The sequence below is a fragment of the Narcine bancroftii genome, chromosome 4, assembly GCF_036971445.1.
Source record: "Narcine bancroftii isolate sNarBan1 chromosome 4, sNarBan1.hap1, whole genome shotgun sequence".
Lineage (NCBI taxonomy): Eukaryota > Metazoa > Chordata > Chondrichthyes > Torpediniformes > Narcinidae > Narcine > Narcine bancroftii.
The window spans coordinates 192970314-192989066 of record NC_091472.1 but is presented as its reverse complement, the minus strand read 5'-3'; the positions used below and the strand labels follow the sequence as shown (position 1 = coordinate 192989066).

Below are 18753 nucleotides of genomic sequence, written 5' to 3'. Positions count from 1 at the left end.
AAATTGGTGGGTTGGGTGTTGGGTGCCATCTACAGATTTGCCAATGACACCAATTGCTAGCAGAATCACAGATGGCAAAGAGGAAGTATACACGATTGGTATCGCAACAACCTTGCACTCAAAGTTAACAAAACTAAGAAAATGATTGTGGTCTATTCAGGTCACTTGATGAGAACCAGTCCTCATCAAAGGGTCAGCAGTGGAATGGATTTAGAACTTCAAATTCCTGGGTATAAACATCTCTGAAGATCTATCTTGGTGCCTCCAGGTCAATGAAATCACAAAGGCTCACCAGCGGCTATACTTCATTAGGAGTTTGAGATTTGGTATGCCACCAAAATCTTTAAATTTTTTTTACATACAGCAGAGTAACAGGCCATTTTGGCCCACAAGCCCGTGCCACCCAATTTACACCCCATTAACCTACACCCCCAGTACATTTCGAACAGTGGGAGAAAACTGGAGCGCCCAGGGAAAACCCACGCAGACACAAGGAGAATGTACAAACTCCTTATAGAGAATGCGGGATTCAAACCCCAGTCCCGACTGTTGGCACTGTAAAGGAGTTGCGCTAACCTCTACACCAGTTGTGCTGCCCAAATTTTGCAAATTTCTACAGGTGTACCATGGAGAAAATTCTGACTGGTTGCATCGGTGTCTGGTGCACAGGACAGGAAGCGGCTACGGTTGCGAACTCACGGGGATCAGTCTTCACTCCATTAAGGTAATCTACCACAGGCAGAATCTCAGGAATACAGCCTCTATCATCAAGGACCCTCATCACTTAGGCTGTGCCCTCTCACACTGCTACCATCTGGAGGCCTGAAGACACACACCCAATGATACAACACAACTTCTTCCCCTCCACCATCAGATTCAATGAACCAGATGCTGCATCACTTATTTACTTCTTTTGCACCAGTTTATTTATTTTAATGTAATTTATAACAATTTTGCACCTGTAATGCTGCCACAAAAAATAATTTCATAACATGTTCATGACAATGAAGTCCGATTTGAAAAAAAATCCTTAAAAATGTTGTTCAAGATGAGAGATTGGATAAGCTGGGGTTGTTTTCCCTGTTCAGAATTGACCTGGAAAATACAGAAGTGGTTGTGGTGCACTAAGGTAGCAGCAAGCAAGTACAAACTCAACTGTACAACAGGCTTTATTCCAGCAAAAATCTTGAACACCAGTCCATGCCTTGGTGGCTCCCCGTGTGACTGTCTCACGAGGGGCCAGCTCAGGTTTATATTCAGGTCACCGGATTGGCAGCCAGCCAGGTGGAGTCCGCCCATAGGTGGTCTATTCAGGTCAGCTGATTGACAGCTGGCCAGGTGCGGTCTGCCACTCAGGTGGTCTATTCAGGTCAGCAGCCGGCCAGGTGGAGTCCGCTGCTCAGGTGGTCTATTCAGGTCGGCTGATTGACAGCTGGCCAGGTGGGGTCTGCCCCTCTGGTGGTCTATTCAGGTCGGCTGATTGACAAGTGGAGTCCGCCCCTCAGGTGGTCTATTCACATCGGCTGATTGACAGCTGGCCAGGTAGGGTCTGCCCCTCAGGTGGTCTATTCAGGTCGCCTGATTGACAGCTGGAGTCTGCCTCTCAGGTGGTCTATTCAGGTCAGCTGATTGACAGCCAGCCAGGTGGAATCCGCCCCTCAGGTGGTCTATTCAGGTCAGCTGATTGACAGCCGGCCAGGTGGAGGCCTGCCCCTCAGGTGGTCTATTCAGGTCAGCTGATTGACAGCTGGCCAGGTGGGGTCTGGCCCTCAGGTAGTCTATTCAGGTAGAGATCGCCCTCTGCAGGAGGCTGGTGATCATTATCACCCCACAGTGGTTGAGGCAGGAACAATGACAACGCTTAAAAACATTTGGACAGGTAGACGGGTAGGAAAAGTTTGGAGGGCAAAGGTGTGCAAGTGGAACTTGAACGGACGAAGTGGATCGAAGGGCAAGCCTCCACAGAGTACGACTCTAATTTAAGTCCAGAGGACGTGGGCAAGGAAAGAATTCCACGCCGAGCTCAGGTGCAGCGATAAGGAGAGTAGGGACGGCCTGAAACACCTGAGATCGGCACCGCTCAGCTCAGCCACGAACCAAGATGGTGATCGCCCCTCATTTGGCGGGGCGCGCTTTCCCACGTGGGGCTCGGCAACCAATCGCAGAGTGCCCTTCCGGGGAAAGGGGGGGGTGATGAACTCCGAAGACGACGGCCGAGAGGCAGACGAGTGTACCTGACACAACAGGGTCAGGCCTAAGAGTCGCTTCTCGGACGTGACGTGGGCGTTCGTTTGACCGTTGGCGGCGGCCCGCGCGAGCGAGGTCAGCCGGCCGGCCGGGAGGTAGGTGGGTGGGTGGTATCCGTGGCGCTCGCTGCGCACGCGCGTTGCCGGGGGGCCCTGCACTGAATAAGCAGCATTGTGGTGCGTGGGTGACATTTGCCCTGGCGGTCATAGGTCAGCCGTGGCCCCGCCGACCCATCAAGTTGCTGTCCACTGTGTACGTCCCTCCCCTTCCCGGCAAGTTCAAGATTCTCGTTAACTTGTTTACCATCCGGTTCGGTGTGGAAGGAAGCGCCGGCGCAGGAAGGGTCTCTCTAACGGTGAGTGAGGAGAGGGGAAGGACGGACGGGATCAGTGCAGGCAGGGAGTGTGTGCCTGAAACACGAAGGCCTGCAGACGCTGTGATTGTAGGCCAACCGCTCACAAATACGGGAAGAACTCGGCCGATCTCGCAGGAGGTCAAGATCCAGCACCGACGTTTCGGGCCTGAGGCCTTCCTCCAAGAGCAGGAAGGAGTCAGGACAAAGACTGAATATTGGAGGGGAGAGGGGAGGGGAGGAGGGGGGAGGGGAGGAGGGGGGAGGGGAGGGGAGGAGGGGGGAGGGGAGGGGAGGAGGGGGGAGGGGAGGGGAGGGGAGGAGGGGGGAGGGGAGGGAGGAGGGGGGAGGAGGGGAGGGGGAGGAGGGAGGGGAGGGGAGGGGGGAGGGAGGAGGGAGGGAGGGGGGAGGGAGGGAGGGGGGAGGGAGGGAGGGGGGAGGGAGGGAGGGGGGAGGGAGGGAGGGGGGAGGGAGGGAGGGGGGAGGGAGGGAGGGGGGAGGGAGGGAGGGGGGAGGGGGGGGGGAGGGTTGGACTCCAACAAACAAATGGTGTTAGTTGCTTATGATAGCAGGTAAGAATTGATTTTGGTTCTGTGAAAGGAGACAAAGGGAACAGAGGCATAGCTCGGGGAAAGGAGACGGGGAAGAAGGGGGTGGGGTTTAACTGGAAAAGTCAGTGTTAGTGCCATCTGGTTTTAGTGCCCAGAGGGCACTCAGGTGTGGTTGGCCTCGGTCTAACAAGGCATCAGACCACAAACGGACATGTCAGCACGGGAATGGGACAGGGAATTTAAATGGGTGGCTGCTGGGAGATCCATGCTATTGAGGCGGACAGAGCCGAGGTGCTCAACCTGTAGTCTGCTCCATGTCGGAGAGACGGGACACAAGGCTGGGTGACCGCTTTGTGGTGTACCTCGATCTGCCATAGTAGCACATGGCCACCCATTTCAATTCACCACCCCATTGACTTGCTGACATGTCTGTCCGTGGTGTCATGCACTGCCAGACTGAGACCACCTGCAAATTGGGCATCCTCCAACTAGATGGTATTAACATCAACCACCAGTTTCCATTAAACCCCTTCCCCCAACCCCTTCTTCCTGCTTTTGCCTTGTCCCCAGCTTTGTATCTTTCTCTCTCTTTTCCCTCTGTCTCCTTTCACAGAGCCAACATCAAATCTCACCTCTCCTCTTATCAATCCAATTAACACCTTTTGTTGGTCTGGACTCCTCTCACGACCAGTATTCAGTCATTATTTGGATGTCGTCTTGTTCTTTGCTAATTCCTTGAAGAAGGGCTCAGGGTCAAAACGTCGATAATATAGCTTTACCTCCTATTGACACTGTGAGGCGGGCTGAGTTCCTCCAGTATTTCTGTATGTTTTTAACTACAATCACAGTGTCTGCAGTTTTTAGTGTTTCACATGAGTGAAAAGCAGATAGATGCCTGAATTAAAGATTGGGAGGGGGAGTAATCTTGTCCAACAGACAAGGGCAGAGGGATTTTAGCTCTGTGGGAGGAGACCCTCTGTCTTGTTTTACAGAGCCAAAATCTATTCTCATCTTCTTAAGATATCCATTTTACACCATTTGTCTGTCTGGACTTCTCTCTCTCTCATACTTCCCCCTTTCTCTCTAGTCTTTAATTTCAAATGTCTGCATGCTTTTTGCATATACCTAAACCTTGAAGAAGGGCTCACTCAGGCCTCTAATATCAGTAATATTTCTTTATGAACACTATAAGACCTGATGAGTTCCTCCAGTATTTCTGTGATTTTAATGCAACTGGAGTGGGGATAGAATCAATGGCTCCAAAGTCCTATGTTATACAGAAATTGGCTCTTCAGTCCATTGCAGCAGCGCCTACACCGGCTGAGGAGGGCAAGGCTACTGGCATCCTGCCCCCACCCATGTTGACAACATTTTACAGGAGCACAGTTGAGAGTGTCTGGCTGCTTCATTGTGAGTTTTGGTACCTGCAAAGCACTTGACAAGAAGTCTGTACAGAGGATATTATAATGTGCAGATCACTGTGGGGTCTCTTTCCTCTGACATTTAGTGGGAGCACTGTCTTAAGTAAGATTCAAGGAATTATAGAAGACCCTTGCCATCCGACACACAGACTCTTCAACCCTCTGCCATTAAGGAGATGGTACAGGAGCATTAAATTAGGACTGCCAGGCTGGGAAATAGTTTCTTCTAGCAGGCTGTTTCATTGATGAATGGTATTCTGCAACCATGAAAATTATTTGAAATATTTATTTAAGCCAATAAGGCATAGCAGAAGAAACAGGCTATTCAGCCCATCAAGTCTGCATTGCCATTCAATAATGAGCTGATCCATTTACTTCCTCAGCCTCACTGCCTGGGCTTCTCCCCATAACCTTTGATTCTTTGACTAATCATTTTCTGCCTTAAATATGTGCAATAACCTGGGCTCCACAACTGCCTATAACAACAAATTCCACAGATTTACCACCCTCTGGCCAAAGAAATTCCTCCTCTAAGTGGACCCCCTTCAATCCTAATGTTTTATGCCCTCTTGTCCTAGAGTCTCTCACCATGGGGAAACAACCTTTCTACATCTACTCTGTCCGTGCCTTTCAACATTTAAATGTTTCCATTCTCCTAAATTCATATGAGTGCAAGCCAAGAGCTATCAAATGCTCCTCCTGGAATCATCCATGCGAATCTCTTCAGAACCCTCTCCAACATCAGCATATCCTTTCTTAACTGTGGAGCCCAAAACTGCTCACTATACTCCAAGTTAGGTCTCACCAGTGCCTTGTGAAGCCTCAACATCACATCCCTGCTCTTCCTCTTAAATGAATGCCAGCATTGTATTTGCCGCCTTTACCACTAACTCAACTTGCAAGTTTAGATTCAGGCTATCCTGCATGAATGCTCCTAGGTCCCTTTGTATCTGGGTATGTTTAATGTTGCTATCATTTATCTACTATGCCAGCAATCAAAGCTATTGGTGTCTGGCTTTAACTTTAAAGCAATACCCAGTTCACAGTGGAAAGAGAGGAAAATGGAGCACATTCCATATTAAAACAAGCTGGATCATGCATTCAGTATTTGAGGTCAAAGGACTTGCACCAGGCTGTAGGCTGCAAGAGTGGCTCATGAGAACCAGGCATTGGAACCAGGATTCGAGAGGCTGCTGAGGGCCCGAGGTGCTGAAGGCTTCCTCATTGTGTCAGAGGTTTGTATTTGGAGCTCAGGTTATCGATGGTTTGAAATGATTTGATTAGAAGTCTTAGGTGGCCACAGAGGCAAATTCACAGACATTTGGTGACTCTGCCGGGGTGGGGGGGGGGGGGGGGGAGTTATTTTGCTCCTTTCTTGCTAAGGGCAATGCTAATGGTGAATCTTTGCCTTATGACAGACTAAAGGCAATTTCATGTAATACATTTCTGTTTAATTACATGACAATAAATACTATCTGATCTGATAACAGAAATCCAGGATATACTCAGCCAAGTTGCTGATGTGAAACCCGTTTCACAGAACTGAGAAGTTGGCATCAAAATAAATTACAGTGATGCCCAAAGGACTGGTATTTTTTGGATGGTGACCAGGAATTATTGAATAAATGAGTGCTGAGCTCCTCCATCACTTTGTGTATTGTTCTGATTTTCCAGCATCGGCAGACTACTCGTTTACCAATGATTCATAAAGGATCCCAACAAGAATTATTTCAGCAATGAAAGAATTATCATATGAGAAGCTTTTGATGGCTCTTGGCCTGTACTCGGTAGAATTTAGGAGAAGTGGGGGGGGGGGGGGGGGGTGGATCTCATTGAAAAATTTTCAATGTTGAAAGTCAAGGACAGAATAAATGTAGGAAGGTTGTTTCCCAAGGTGGGAGAGTCTAGGATAAGAGGTCACAACTTCAGGATTGAAGGCTGTCCACTTAGAATAGATGTGGAGAAGTTATTTTAGCCAGAGGGTGGTAAATCTGTGCAATTTGTTGCCACAGGTGGCTGTGGAGGCCAGATCATTGAGTGTATTTGAAGCAGAGATTGATAAGTTCTTGATTAGCCAGGCAGTGGGGCTGAGTGGGAAAATGGTGGGGAAGACTCGATGGGCTAAATAACATTTTTCTGATCTGATGTCTTATGAATGAATAAAATAAATAATAATGGGTAAAATGAACTACGACTAAATAGCAAAGCTTTTATGTAGAGGTGTGAAAATACAAATAAAATCTTCATTTCAGAAGCGGAAAGGAAAGAAACTGGAAATGTGAGCTGAAAAGCTGCAGTGGCTGAATATCTGAACTTGTTAGAGGTCACAGTGTGTCCAGTTCAAAGGTTTGGTGCTGTGAACTTCAGTAAATAAGTGCAGGAGGCTAAGGACAAATGAGAGGGTGTTGGAGAAATAAAGTGACAGAGGTCTTGAAGCCCAGCTTTGGCTGAACAGATGTTCTGCAGTGCAGTCTCTCAATATGCATTTGGTTTCTCCAATGTAGAGATGCTACATGATGAGGGCTGCACTCGATACTAATTTTAAAATACAAATGTATGGTTTGCTTCACTGGAAGAGGATATGGGACCCTGTAGTAGAAAAAAGGGATATATTGTATGAACAAGGAAATGTTGGAAATATTTAGCAGTTCTGGTAGCATCTGTGGAAAGAGAGAGCTGATGTTTCTGGTTGAAGATGAGAGGGAAAGTAAGATTATTAAAAGGCAGGTAGGGAGGGATAGGATAATGAGAAGGGACAAGGCCAGGATTACGTATTGATACTGTATATGCTGGCATACAACACGGGACTTGGACTTTTTTAAAAAAAAAGTCTTCTCAAAACCAGGGTTGTCTTGAATGCCAAGTATAAAATGCCAACTTTAACAACAAAGTCTCAGCGTTCCCCATGCCAAGTACAGTACAACTCCAATTATCTGAAATTGGTTTCTCTAAAATTCGGAGCCAAACTGACCGTGCAGTTTTGGGGGGGGAACAAAATTCACCTGACATGAAATTAGAACAATTGTCCTTGTTTCTGATAACTCCCTCTCCTCTCTCTTTCCATTTCTTCTTTACCTTACACTATTGACTTTTCTCTCCAACTCTTCCTCCCAGGCAGAAGCGGGGACATCGGGCTCCTGGGCAGGAGCGGGGCCTTGTTGGGGAGGTGTCAGAAATTGGCTTTTTTGGTGAGAATTAAAACATTATTTTAATGCTGAAGCCTTCCCTTGTTGTTTAAACACTGTTACAAGTGATTTGCTGTTGCTATTGGGCTGTTTTTTAAAACAAAGTTCACTAAAAAAAAAACATTTATCCACATAGGTTCAGTCCCAACCATTTCTGATAATCAGAATTACTGTATAAAATCCAAACCTTAACAACAAAGTCTCAGTGCTCCCCAATGGGGTTAGTCTGCCCAGTATGATTGCCGTCGACTCTGTACCAGCTTTAAACAGCCTGTTAAAGGAGCTGACAGTGGTTTATTTTAAAGTGTGCTAATAAAATTTTAACCTTTACTGGGTAATTTCCTTTTAAAATATTGTGACAGCATCACTTCACTGGTCAATAGGATGGTTGGTCAAGGACTATTGGGGCGGAAAGACTTGGGGTAGTCTTATCCAGTAGATATACCTCAAAACCTACATTATAGGTGAAAATTCAGGGACCTTCACCTTGTATGCTAGCATATATGGTAAGTTGTAAAAGTCAACAATATGAGGATGAGAGAGAAAGAAAAATAAAAGTATACATACATGTATCAGCTGTGATAATGAAGAGAGAAAAACAGCAAAGGATGACCATTCAATATATCTTTCACAATTTCCAGCATTTGAAAGGTACCATTCCTTTTTTTGAATTCCTGGTCTGCCCTCTCCACCAAATTTCTGACATTTTGCCATGAAGTTGATGCACTACCTGTTCTTCCACCTCTTTTCAGAGTTATCCCTGTCTCCCTTCCTTCAGCTCCCAGCCCTTTCCATTCTCTTATCATCTATCGGTCTTGGTCCTCTGTCCTCTCTCCATCACTTCTCAGCTTCTTTATTCTTGCATCTGTCATGAAAAAGAACTCCGATCTGAAATGTTGACTGCCTATTGGTATCTATTGATGCTGCGTGACCTACTGACTTTGTCCAGCAAATTTATGTTCTGCATTTAATGCCCATCTGTCTTACTTGATTTTCGAGTGAAATTAGACAAAGGTGTGTGCAGAGGTATGAATTTCAAAGATGCTAATGGATGAAGTGAATGGGCAAAACTGGAGAATGGCAATAAGCCATTTAGAAAGTACAGTGAGTTCTTGCACATGAGCCAGTAAAATTTAATGGAAAGATTGATGAAAAGAAAAGGACTGATGCAATGATTAGATAGGAAGAATGCCACCAATTAAGAGGATGGACTGCAGCAGTACAGTAGGCTGCTTGGGTAGAATATGGAGTATTCTGGACAGAAGACAAAAGCAGATGCTGGAATCTGGGAGAGACAAACATTATGATGGTAAAGCCAGCCAGCTGAAGAACTGGGCTGTACTGTAGTAGTGCAAGGTTGAATTATTTAGCTTGATTTGATATATTATCATCAATGATTGGAAAAAAGTTACTGAATCTGATTTGGCTTCATTTTTTTCATATGCCAACTGTTTGAACACAAGGATTCTTCAGAACTGGTACAACTCCGATTATTTGAAAAGGTCGGGACTGGGCCTATTTCGGATAAATTATATTTTCTGATTACTGGTCATTTTTTTAAAAAACAGCCCAGTAGCAATAGCAAATCACTTAAAACAATGTTTAAACAACAATAAAGAAGGGAAAGCTTTTAAAGCATGAAATAACATTTAATTCTCACCAAAAAGCAACCTGAACAAAATAAGATCCAACACCAAAAACTCTAAATTCTACTCAGAGGTTTTTCTAAAATTCCAAAAAAGTTTTTCAACCTGTGACATCAATTCGGCTCTGGAAAAAATTTCAGATAACTGAGGATTTCTGATTGTTTTTTAAATTATGTCATTTTGGGTTTGAAATTTTTTTGATAAATAAGGATTTTTGATTTTTTTGAAATCCTCAAATTATAAGAAAACATTTTTTTTTTGGAGCCCAACAAACATCACTTTCAGGTCCAAAAAATTTGGATAACTAAGGATTTTGGATAATTGGAGTTGCACTGTATAACACATTGTTCTTTGTATTTCTGGATGAGCATAGTTCCAACAACACTCTAAGCTCGACGCTATCCAGGGCAAGTCTGCTTATTTGATTGTCATCCTACTGATCACCCCAACCATTTATTTCTTCCTCCAGCAACAAAGCATGGCTACAATTCACACCATCTATAAAGTGCTCTGCTTGCTAAGGCTATTCCAGTGGTATCTCCCAAGTGGAACCATAGAGCACTACTGCACAGAAACAGGCCATTTGGCTCTTCTACTTTGTGCTGAGCTATTCTGCCTCGTCCTACTAACCTGCATCCTGCCATATCCTTCCATACACCTCTGATCCATGTACATTTCCAAATTTTTCTTTCATGTTAAAATTGACCCTGCGTTCACCACTTCAGCTGGCAGCTCATATCACACTCCCACCACTCTGTGTGAAGAAGTTCCCCCGAAAGCCAGCCAGCTGAAGAACTGGGCTGTACTATTGTTTCCCCTTAAACTTTTTTAAGCTTTCACCCTAAATCCATATCCTCTGGTTTGTATCTAACCTCGGTGGAAAAAGCCTATTTGTATTTGCTTTATCCATACCCCTCATAATTTTGTGTGCCTCCATCAAATCTCCCCTCATTCTTCTACACTCCAGTGAATAAAGTCCTTTCCCTGTAATTATCTCCTTAAGTACTGGCAACATCCTGGTAAATCTTCTCTGTACACTTTCAATCTTATTGATTTCTCTCCTGTAGTTAGGAAACCATCTTTCCTGTAGTTCGGAGTACTCCAAAATTGGCCTCACCAATGTTTTGTACATCCCTGCTCCTATACTCATTACTTCAACTTATGAAAGCTAATGTGCCAAAAGTTATCTTTACGACCCAATCTGTGACCCCACTTTGAATTCAGTTTATTGCCTCACCATGAAATCAGAGTGACTAAACTTTCTTGACTAAATGTTTTTTGTCTGAGCCGCAAAACATTGGTTATATCCCTTTGCTTTGCCCAGACACTGTGTGACTTGCTGAGGTTCTCCTGTACTTTTGTGTACTGCACCTGAAGTTGTATGTGTGGCACCAAAAGTATATCAAGTAAAAGCTTTGTTATCTGCCTCACATGAAATTTTCTTTGTTACAAAATATGTAGTACAGTGAGAAGAGTTCTTCTGCAAAATGTTGAAATTCTCTACATACAACTGTAAAGAGCACAATTTAAAGCAGCCATTCTCAACTAGGATCATACACATTTAAGGCAGGAGACCATGAACTGAAATCGTAAAATATTTTTATGTAGTATGGGCCCATAAACTTTGAGCAGAGTCCGAAGTGGACAAAAGCTTAACAAAAAGGTTGCGGTTGGCTGGTTCAGAATGTAGGAAAAGATCAATAAGCACTAAGAAAGGGTTTCAAGCAGGAGTCTGATGGCTGTAGGGAAGAAACTCTATGCCTGTTCATTTGTGCTTTCACATTCTTTGTCTTCACACTCCCTGATGGAAGAGTGTGTATCCTATGGAGCTGATAGAGTGGAGGGAAGTTTTTGTGTTCTAGGTGCATTCACTCCTTATGTAGCTTTTAATCTTGAGCACCTCCCAGCTTTTGATCTTGTGCTTTTAGAAGTTGTTAAACGACGGGGAAACTTGTTGAGCTTCAGTCTTCTTAGAAAATAGTGCTTTTCTAACTGTTGTGTTAGTGTTTATCCCAGGTTAGGACATTTGAAATTAGAACTGATTTTTTTTTTAAAGGAATAGGCTGGGCCAATGGAGGAGCAGCACCAAGTGAGTTAATTCTTAATCGTTTTTTGAATGACTGGCCAGTTAAGTTTTAATTTTGCTCTCTTGGAATCAATGTAATCAATTGTTTCCTGGGAAGAGATGATTAATGAATCGCAAAACTCCAGATACATTCCATTTAGGTGATCTTAATGAAACAAGACTCTGAATCCCTTTCAAAATGCATACTTGAAATGGTATTTAGGCTGGCTTACAACTCCAGCATGAGAGTGCATAGCAGGAAAAAGAATCTCAGTTGTATGTGATATCATGTATGTACTCTGACAATAAATTTGAACTTGATTTTATAACCACCATTACCCCTGCCAATCCATTCCAGGCATCGACCACAAAAGTTACCCCTGACTTCTCCCTTGAACTTTCTTTATGCTGATGATCTTTGGATAAAGGGATCAGCCTTTTTAATTTGAAAGCAAGACATTTCTTAACATTGTAGATTGTGTAGCTTTATATTGCTACCTCAACTTCACGTAATCCCAGGAGTCACGTGATGGTGTAGTGGTCGGACGGTGAACTCCAGCCCTCTCCAGAAAAGTCGGAAAAAACAAAGGAAAACACAAAGGCACAAAAATAAAAATTAAAGAAAAGTGAGTATAAAGATGGAAAGAAGATGGTGACGAAAAAAGAAAAATCGAAATCAACGGTAAGAAGAGAGGAAGAGAAGACAACGGAAGAAGGAGAAGGCCTTACCTGTTCGAAGAGGCCCGCGGTGGAGAGAGAAACCCGCTCCCTCAGGTCGGTAGAAAGTGGACTACAAAAATGGCTCGCTGAGCCGAGTAAAAGTGCGCAACTGCGCATGCAAAAAAACACACCGACGGGAGGGGTGACCAGCTGGGGAGTCGATCTCCACAGCCGGCAATGACAGCTGCAGAACACCTGCAGCAAGAGGAGAACATAGAAGACAACGAAAACAAGAAAGAAGAGAAGAAAAGGGCAACAAAGAAACAACAGATGGCCAACCCAGAGGAAGAAGAAGAAGAGGAAGAGTACAGTGAAGTAGAAGAAGAAGGGAAAGGCAAGATAAAGGATTTACTTTCTCTTATTAAAGAATACATGGAGTCATTTAAAGAATGGCAAGCGCAGGAATTTGATGATTTAAGAAGAAGAATAAACAATACAGAAGAGAAAATGAATAAAATAGATATGACCTTAACAGAAATGGGAAAGAGAATGGACAAGATGGAAGAGCGGGAAGCAGCAGTAGAAATGGAGGTAGAGGACTTAAAAAAGAAATTAGAGGAACCTAATAAAAAAGTTATAGAGACACAAGAACTGTTAGCTCAGAAAATAGATATAATGGAAAATTATAACAGAAGAAATAACATAAGGAAGATGAAGAAGGCAAGAATATGAGAGAGTTTATAAAAGATTGGATCCCCAGGATCCTAGGATGTCCAGAACTACAGCAAGAAATGGAAATAGAAAGGGCACATAGAGCAGTGGCCTTTAAACCACAACCACAACAAAAGCCAAGATCTATTTTAGTAAAATTCCTAAGATATACTACAAGAGAAAAGGTACTGGAGAAGACAATGGAAAAAGTAAGAGAGGGCAACAAGCCACTGGAGTACAAAGGGCAAAAAATCTTCATTTATCCAGATATAAGTTTTGAACTCCTGAAGAAGAGAAAGGAGTTCAATACAGCAAAGGCGATTTTATGGAAGAAAGGGTATAAATTTATACTAAAGCATCCAGCGGTATTGAAAATATTTATTCCAGGACAACAAAACAGACTATTCTCGGATCCAGAGGAAGCACGAAAATTTGCAGAACAATTACAAAATAGACTGAGGGATGAAGACGTGTAACGAGAGTACAAAAGACTGCGAACTAAAAAGACACATAAGTTTTGAACTCCTGAAGAAGAGAAAGGAGTTCAATAGATTGAAAACGATCTTATGGAAAAAAAACTATTCTCGGATCCAGAGGAAGCAAGGAAATTTGCAGAACAACTACAAAACAACCAGAGAGATGAAGATATGTAATAAGAGTAAAAATGACCACGATTTATATGTATGTGGGTAAAGAGGTATATGTGTGTATATGTATAATGTGCATACATGAATGTATCCGTATTTAGAGGAAAATATAGATAGTATAAACAAGAATTAATAAGGGAAGGAAATGGAATAGAGGGAATAAGGAGGGAACTAAAAGAGTGACCTTTGTTACATATGAAAAATGAAATCTTTTCTGGGGGGGGCTGGGTGGGGAGGAGTTGCGGTCACTGCAAAATCAGCTGACGCTTGCGAGTGAATTCGCAAATCCAAATGGAGAGGGGAGATGTGGTTGTCCGACAAGGGATAAAGGACAACTCAGGAGGGGAAGGGGAGATTGGGGCTAAAGAAGTTTTAAATAGGAGAATAAGGAAAATGTTTGATGTTTTAGGAATGTTGTCTTATAAAGGGTTCAAAACAAGAAAACAGAAATGGATAAGAAGGAAAGGTAATGATGGAGAAACGGAAAGGGAAGATAAACAAAGTATAAAATGGCTACGTTGAACTATATGACTTTAAATATTAATGGAATACATAACCAAATTAAAAGGAAGAAACTGCTAAATTTACTGAAAAAAGAAAAAATTGATATAGCATTTGTGCAAGAAACACATTTAACTGAATTGGAGCACAAGAAATTAAAGAGAGATTGGGTAGGACACGTAACAGCAGCATCGTATAATTCAAAAGCAAGAGGAGTAGCTATATTAATTAGTAAAAATGTGCCATTTAAAATAGAAGAGGAAATAATAGATCCAGCAGGGAGATATGTAATGATAAAATGTCAGATATATTCGGAGTTTTGGAATCTACTCAATGTATATTCACCTAACGAAGAAGATCAAAAGTTTATGCAAGGTTTCTTTTTGAAGGTAGCAGATACGCAAGGGAACATATTAATAGGAGGGGATTTCAACCTGAATTTGGATTCAAATATGGACAAAACTGGGAAAAAAATTAACAGAAAGAACAAAGTAACCAAATTTATAATTAAATCGATGGAAGAAATGCAACTTTTGCATATATGGAGGAAACAACACCCAAAGGAAAAGGAATATTCATATTACTCGGCTAGACATAAAACATACTCAAGAATAGACCTATTTTTGTTACCAGCTCGTATGCAAGATAGAGTAAGAAAAACAGAATATAAAGCTAGAATATCATCGGACCATTCACCCTTAATATTGACAATAGAGTTAGAGGACATCCCTCCAAGAATGTATAGATGGAGATTAAACTCCATGTTACTTAAAAGGCAGGATTTTAGAGAATTTATTGAAAAACAAATAAAAATGTATTTTGAAATAAATACGGAATCAGTGGAAGATAAGTTTATACTATGGGATGCAATGAAAGCATTCATTAGAGGGCAAATAATAAGTTATGTAACCAAGATGAAGAAGGACTATAATCCGGAAACAGAGCAGTTGGAAAGGGAAATAGTAAATATAGAAAAAGAATTAGCAATGAAGGAAGATACAACTAAAAGAAGAGAATTGGCAGATAAAAAAATAAAATATGAAACACTACAAACATATAAGGTGGAGAAGAACATGATGAAGACAAAACAGAAATATTATGAACTAAGTGAAAAAACGCACAAAATCCTAGCATGGCAGCTTAAGACAGAACAAGCTAAGAAAATGGTATTGGCATCAAGGAAAAAAGACAAACAAATTACATATAATCCAAAAGAAATTAAGGAAAACTTTAGAGAATTTTATGAACAATTATACCGAACTGAAAACGAAGGGAAAGAAGGGAAAATAGATGAATTTCTGACTAAAATTGAACTACCAAAACTACAAATAGAGGAACAAAATAAATTAACAGAGCCATTTGGAATAGTAGAAATACAAGAGATAATTAAAAAAAAAATACCAAATAACAAGACACCAGGAGAGGATGGATTCCCAATAGAATTCTACAAAACATTTAAAGACTTATTAATTCCGCCCCTCCTGGAAGTAATCAACCAGATTGATAAAACACAAAGCTTACCAGATTCATGTAAAACAGCAATAATTACAGTAATACTAAAGCAAGGGAAAGATCCACTCTCACCAGCGTCATATAGACCAATATCTTTACTTAACACAGATTATAAGATAATAGCTAAACTATTAGCAAACAGATTAGCAGAGTATGTACCGAAAATGGTAAATTTAGACCAAACTGGATTTATCAAATAAAGACGCACAACGGACAATATTTGTAAATTTATTAACTTAATTCATGCAGTAGAAGGAAGTAAAGCGCCAACAGTAGCAGTTGCTTTAGACGCAGAGAAGACCTTTGACAGAGTAGAATGGAATTATTTGTTCAAAGTATTGCAAAAATTCAGTTTACCGGAGAAGTATATTAATTGGATTAAAGCATTATATAAGGGACTGTTAGCGAAAGTGACAGTAAATGGACATGTATCAAAGCAATTTAACTTAAGCAGGTCAACACGGCAGGGATGCCCACTATCACCTTTATTGTTTGCGTTAGCTATCGAACCACTAGCAGAATTGATAAGAACAGAAAATAATATAAAAGGAATAAAAATAAAAGACAAGGAATATAAAATCAGTTTATTTGTGGATGATGTTATAGTGTACTTAATAGAACCAGAACGATCAATAAAATAATTATATAAGAAATTGAAGGAATATGGAGAAGTGTCGGGTTACAAGATAAACGTAAACAAAAGTGAAGCAATGCCTATGAATGGTGTGGATTTCTCAAAATTTAAGAAGGAATCACCATTTAGATGGTAAATGCAAGCAATAAGATACCTCGGTGTACAAATAAACAAAAATCTCGGCCAACTATATAAACTCAATTATTATCCACTAATGAAAAAATTACAGGACGATTTAGAGCATTGGAAAGATTTACCACTAACACTAATAGGAAGGATAAACTGTATTAAAATGAACATTTTTCCAAGGATATTATACTTATTTCAGGCATTGCCAATACAACTGACAGAGAAATTGTTCAAGGAGTTAAAGAAAATAATAAGGAAATTTTTATGGAGAGGGGGGAAACCGAGGATAGCACTAGATAAATTAACAGAATGGTATAAACAAGGAGGCTTACAACTGCCAAACTTTAAAAATTATTATAGAGCCGCACAATTAAGATACCTATCAGATTTTTATCAAACAAGGGAAAAGCCAGATTGGACGAGATTAGAATTAGATAAAATAGGGGAAAAGATACCTGAACACATATTATATAAATGGGATGAAAAATTGGTACAACATAGAGATTCTCCAGTATTACATCATCTCCTCAATATTTGGAAGAAGATTCATGTAGAAAGAAATAAAACAAATTATCAATTACCAAAACTAATATTGACGCAAAACAAGTTACTCCCTTTTACAATAGATAACCTTTCCTTTAGAGAATGGGGAAAAAAAAGGGATTAAAAGAATAGAAAATTGTTTTTCAGGAAATAGATTCTTATCCTTTGAGCAAATGAAAGATAAGTACAATATAACTGGAGATACAGCGCTGCCATATTACCAATTGAGATCCTACTTGAAGGATAAATTAGGAAGCAGTTTGAGTTTGCCAGAGGGAAGTAACCTTGAATATGTGATTACAGATACAATGATAATCAAAAGATTTAGAACAAATATGTATATTAAACTGCAAGAAAAGGAGAATGAGAAAACAAATGGTAAAACTAAACAAAAATGGGAACAAGATTTAAATATAAAGATAAAAAAGGAAACATGGGAGAAGTTATGCTCCGGAATGATGAGAAATACAATAAATACGAGGTTACGTATAATACAATATAACTGGATACACAGGCTATACATTACACCTCAAAAGTTAAATAAATGGGACACAATAGTATCTGATAGATGTTTTCGATGTAAAAAAGAAATGGGAACAACAATTCATGCAATCTGGACATGTGAGAAAGTAGAAAAATTTTGCGAAGATCTAAATCAGATATTAAATAAAATAACAGAAAACAATATACCAAAGAATCCAGAGATCTTCCTCCTAAGTAACATAAAAAAACAAAGAATTTGGAATTGATTTGGAGGATGCACAAAAAAGATTTGTTAAGATAGCTCTAGCCGTAGCAAAAAAATGTATTATGTCAACCTGGAAATTGGAAGATAATTTGAAAATACAACAATGATATATAGAAATGAATAAATGTATTCCATTAGAAAAAAATAACTTATAGTTTAAGAAATAATATTGAAATATTCGAACAAGTATGGGAGCCTTACATTAAATACAATAGCGAAAACCTACCGGGGACAATCATTACCTAAGTTAACGGAAGGAAAAGGAAATGAAAAGAATGGACTCAGTAGAATTTCTGGTGTATTTTTATTGAATGACAACATTGTCTGACTGGTTTAATGTATCCTAGATTTTATACCTTAAATGGACGGGAGGGGGGAGGTAGGGAGGGTGGGATGGGAGGAGGGAGGGGGGGGGGAGAAAATGGCACTGTATATGTGTGAAAAGGAAAAAGTGTGTACCATGGTTAATGTGATTTATGGTGTGAAAAATAAAAAAATTAAAATAAACTTCACGTAATCCCAGTTGTTGAGTGCTGATTAAATTTGGGATACTCAAGAGAATTATGGATTTATGGGAATTGTGTGTGGGGGGTGAGAGAGCTGATTGCTATGGAATTTAAGAATTGGCATTGAATGTATTAAATGGCAAAATAATCTCAGGGATTAAATGGCTTTTCTCTTGTATTGACAAGTTAAATCGGAACACATTTTATCCAAACAAGTATAAGCAGTTGTATGATTACAGCATTGTATCAAATAGTATTGATTTTAAATAGTTTAGATCAGGCAGAAATGCATGCTGGGTGAAGATGTATCTACCAGTGCCACTGATGTTTGTGATGTCATTGGTATATTGTCTTGGATACAATTCCTTGGTGTATGCTCATGACAGTACTCATATCTGGTATGGTGGGAGTGAGTTTAAGAAAACAAATCACAGTAGTAATCAGTGTAGTAATCAAAGATGGAGTTAGAATAAAAAGTTTAATGTTTCCAGTTTTATAGTATAACAATATATTCACACAACAATGCAAGTGGTCTGGATTTGTGAACTTTTATTGATTAAAAAGAAAACAACAATGAAAATGAATGTTTTTATAATGGCCAAGCTATACTTTTCATGCGCAATGTCTAGTGAATTTGGCTAGGCTTGTCAACGAAAACCATTGTTCTATAGTGATTTTTCTAACATTGTAACACT

At 40.7% G+C, this 18753-nt stretch overlaps 1 protein-coding gene across 4 annotated transcripts in view; it reads left to right on the top strand.

Annotated features, from left to right (window-relative positions):
- Positions 1 to 2228: 2228 nt before the first annotated feature.
- The window catches only part of ccdc117 (coiled-coil domain containing 117), a 54251-nt gene continuing 37726 nt past the window's right edge, over positions 2229 to 18753 (top strand). The window contains exon 1 of one of the 4 annotated variants that reach the window (XM_069933427.1): positions 2229 to 2342. Coding sequence is in view for 2 of the 4 variants with exons in the window: in XM_069933424.1 (XP_069789525.1) it covers positions 18362 to 18456 (95 nt within the window). In the remaining 2 variants the exon portion in view is untranslated. Of the gene's footprint in view, positions 2343 to 2422; positions 2603 to 18346; positions 18457 to 18564; positions 18583 to 18753 lie in introns of those variants that run through there. The other 3 variants (XM_069933426.1, XM_069933424.1, XM_069933425.1) reach the window with 3 other exon arrangements.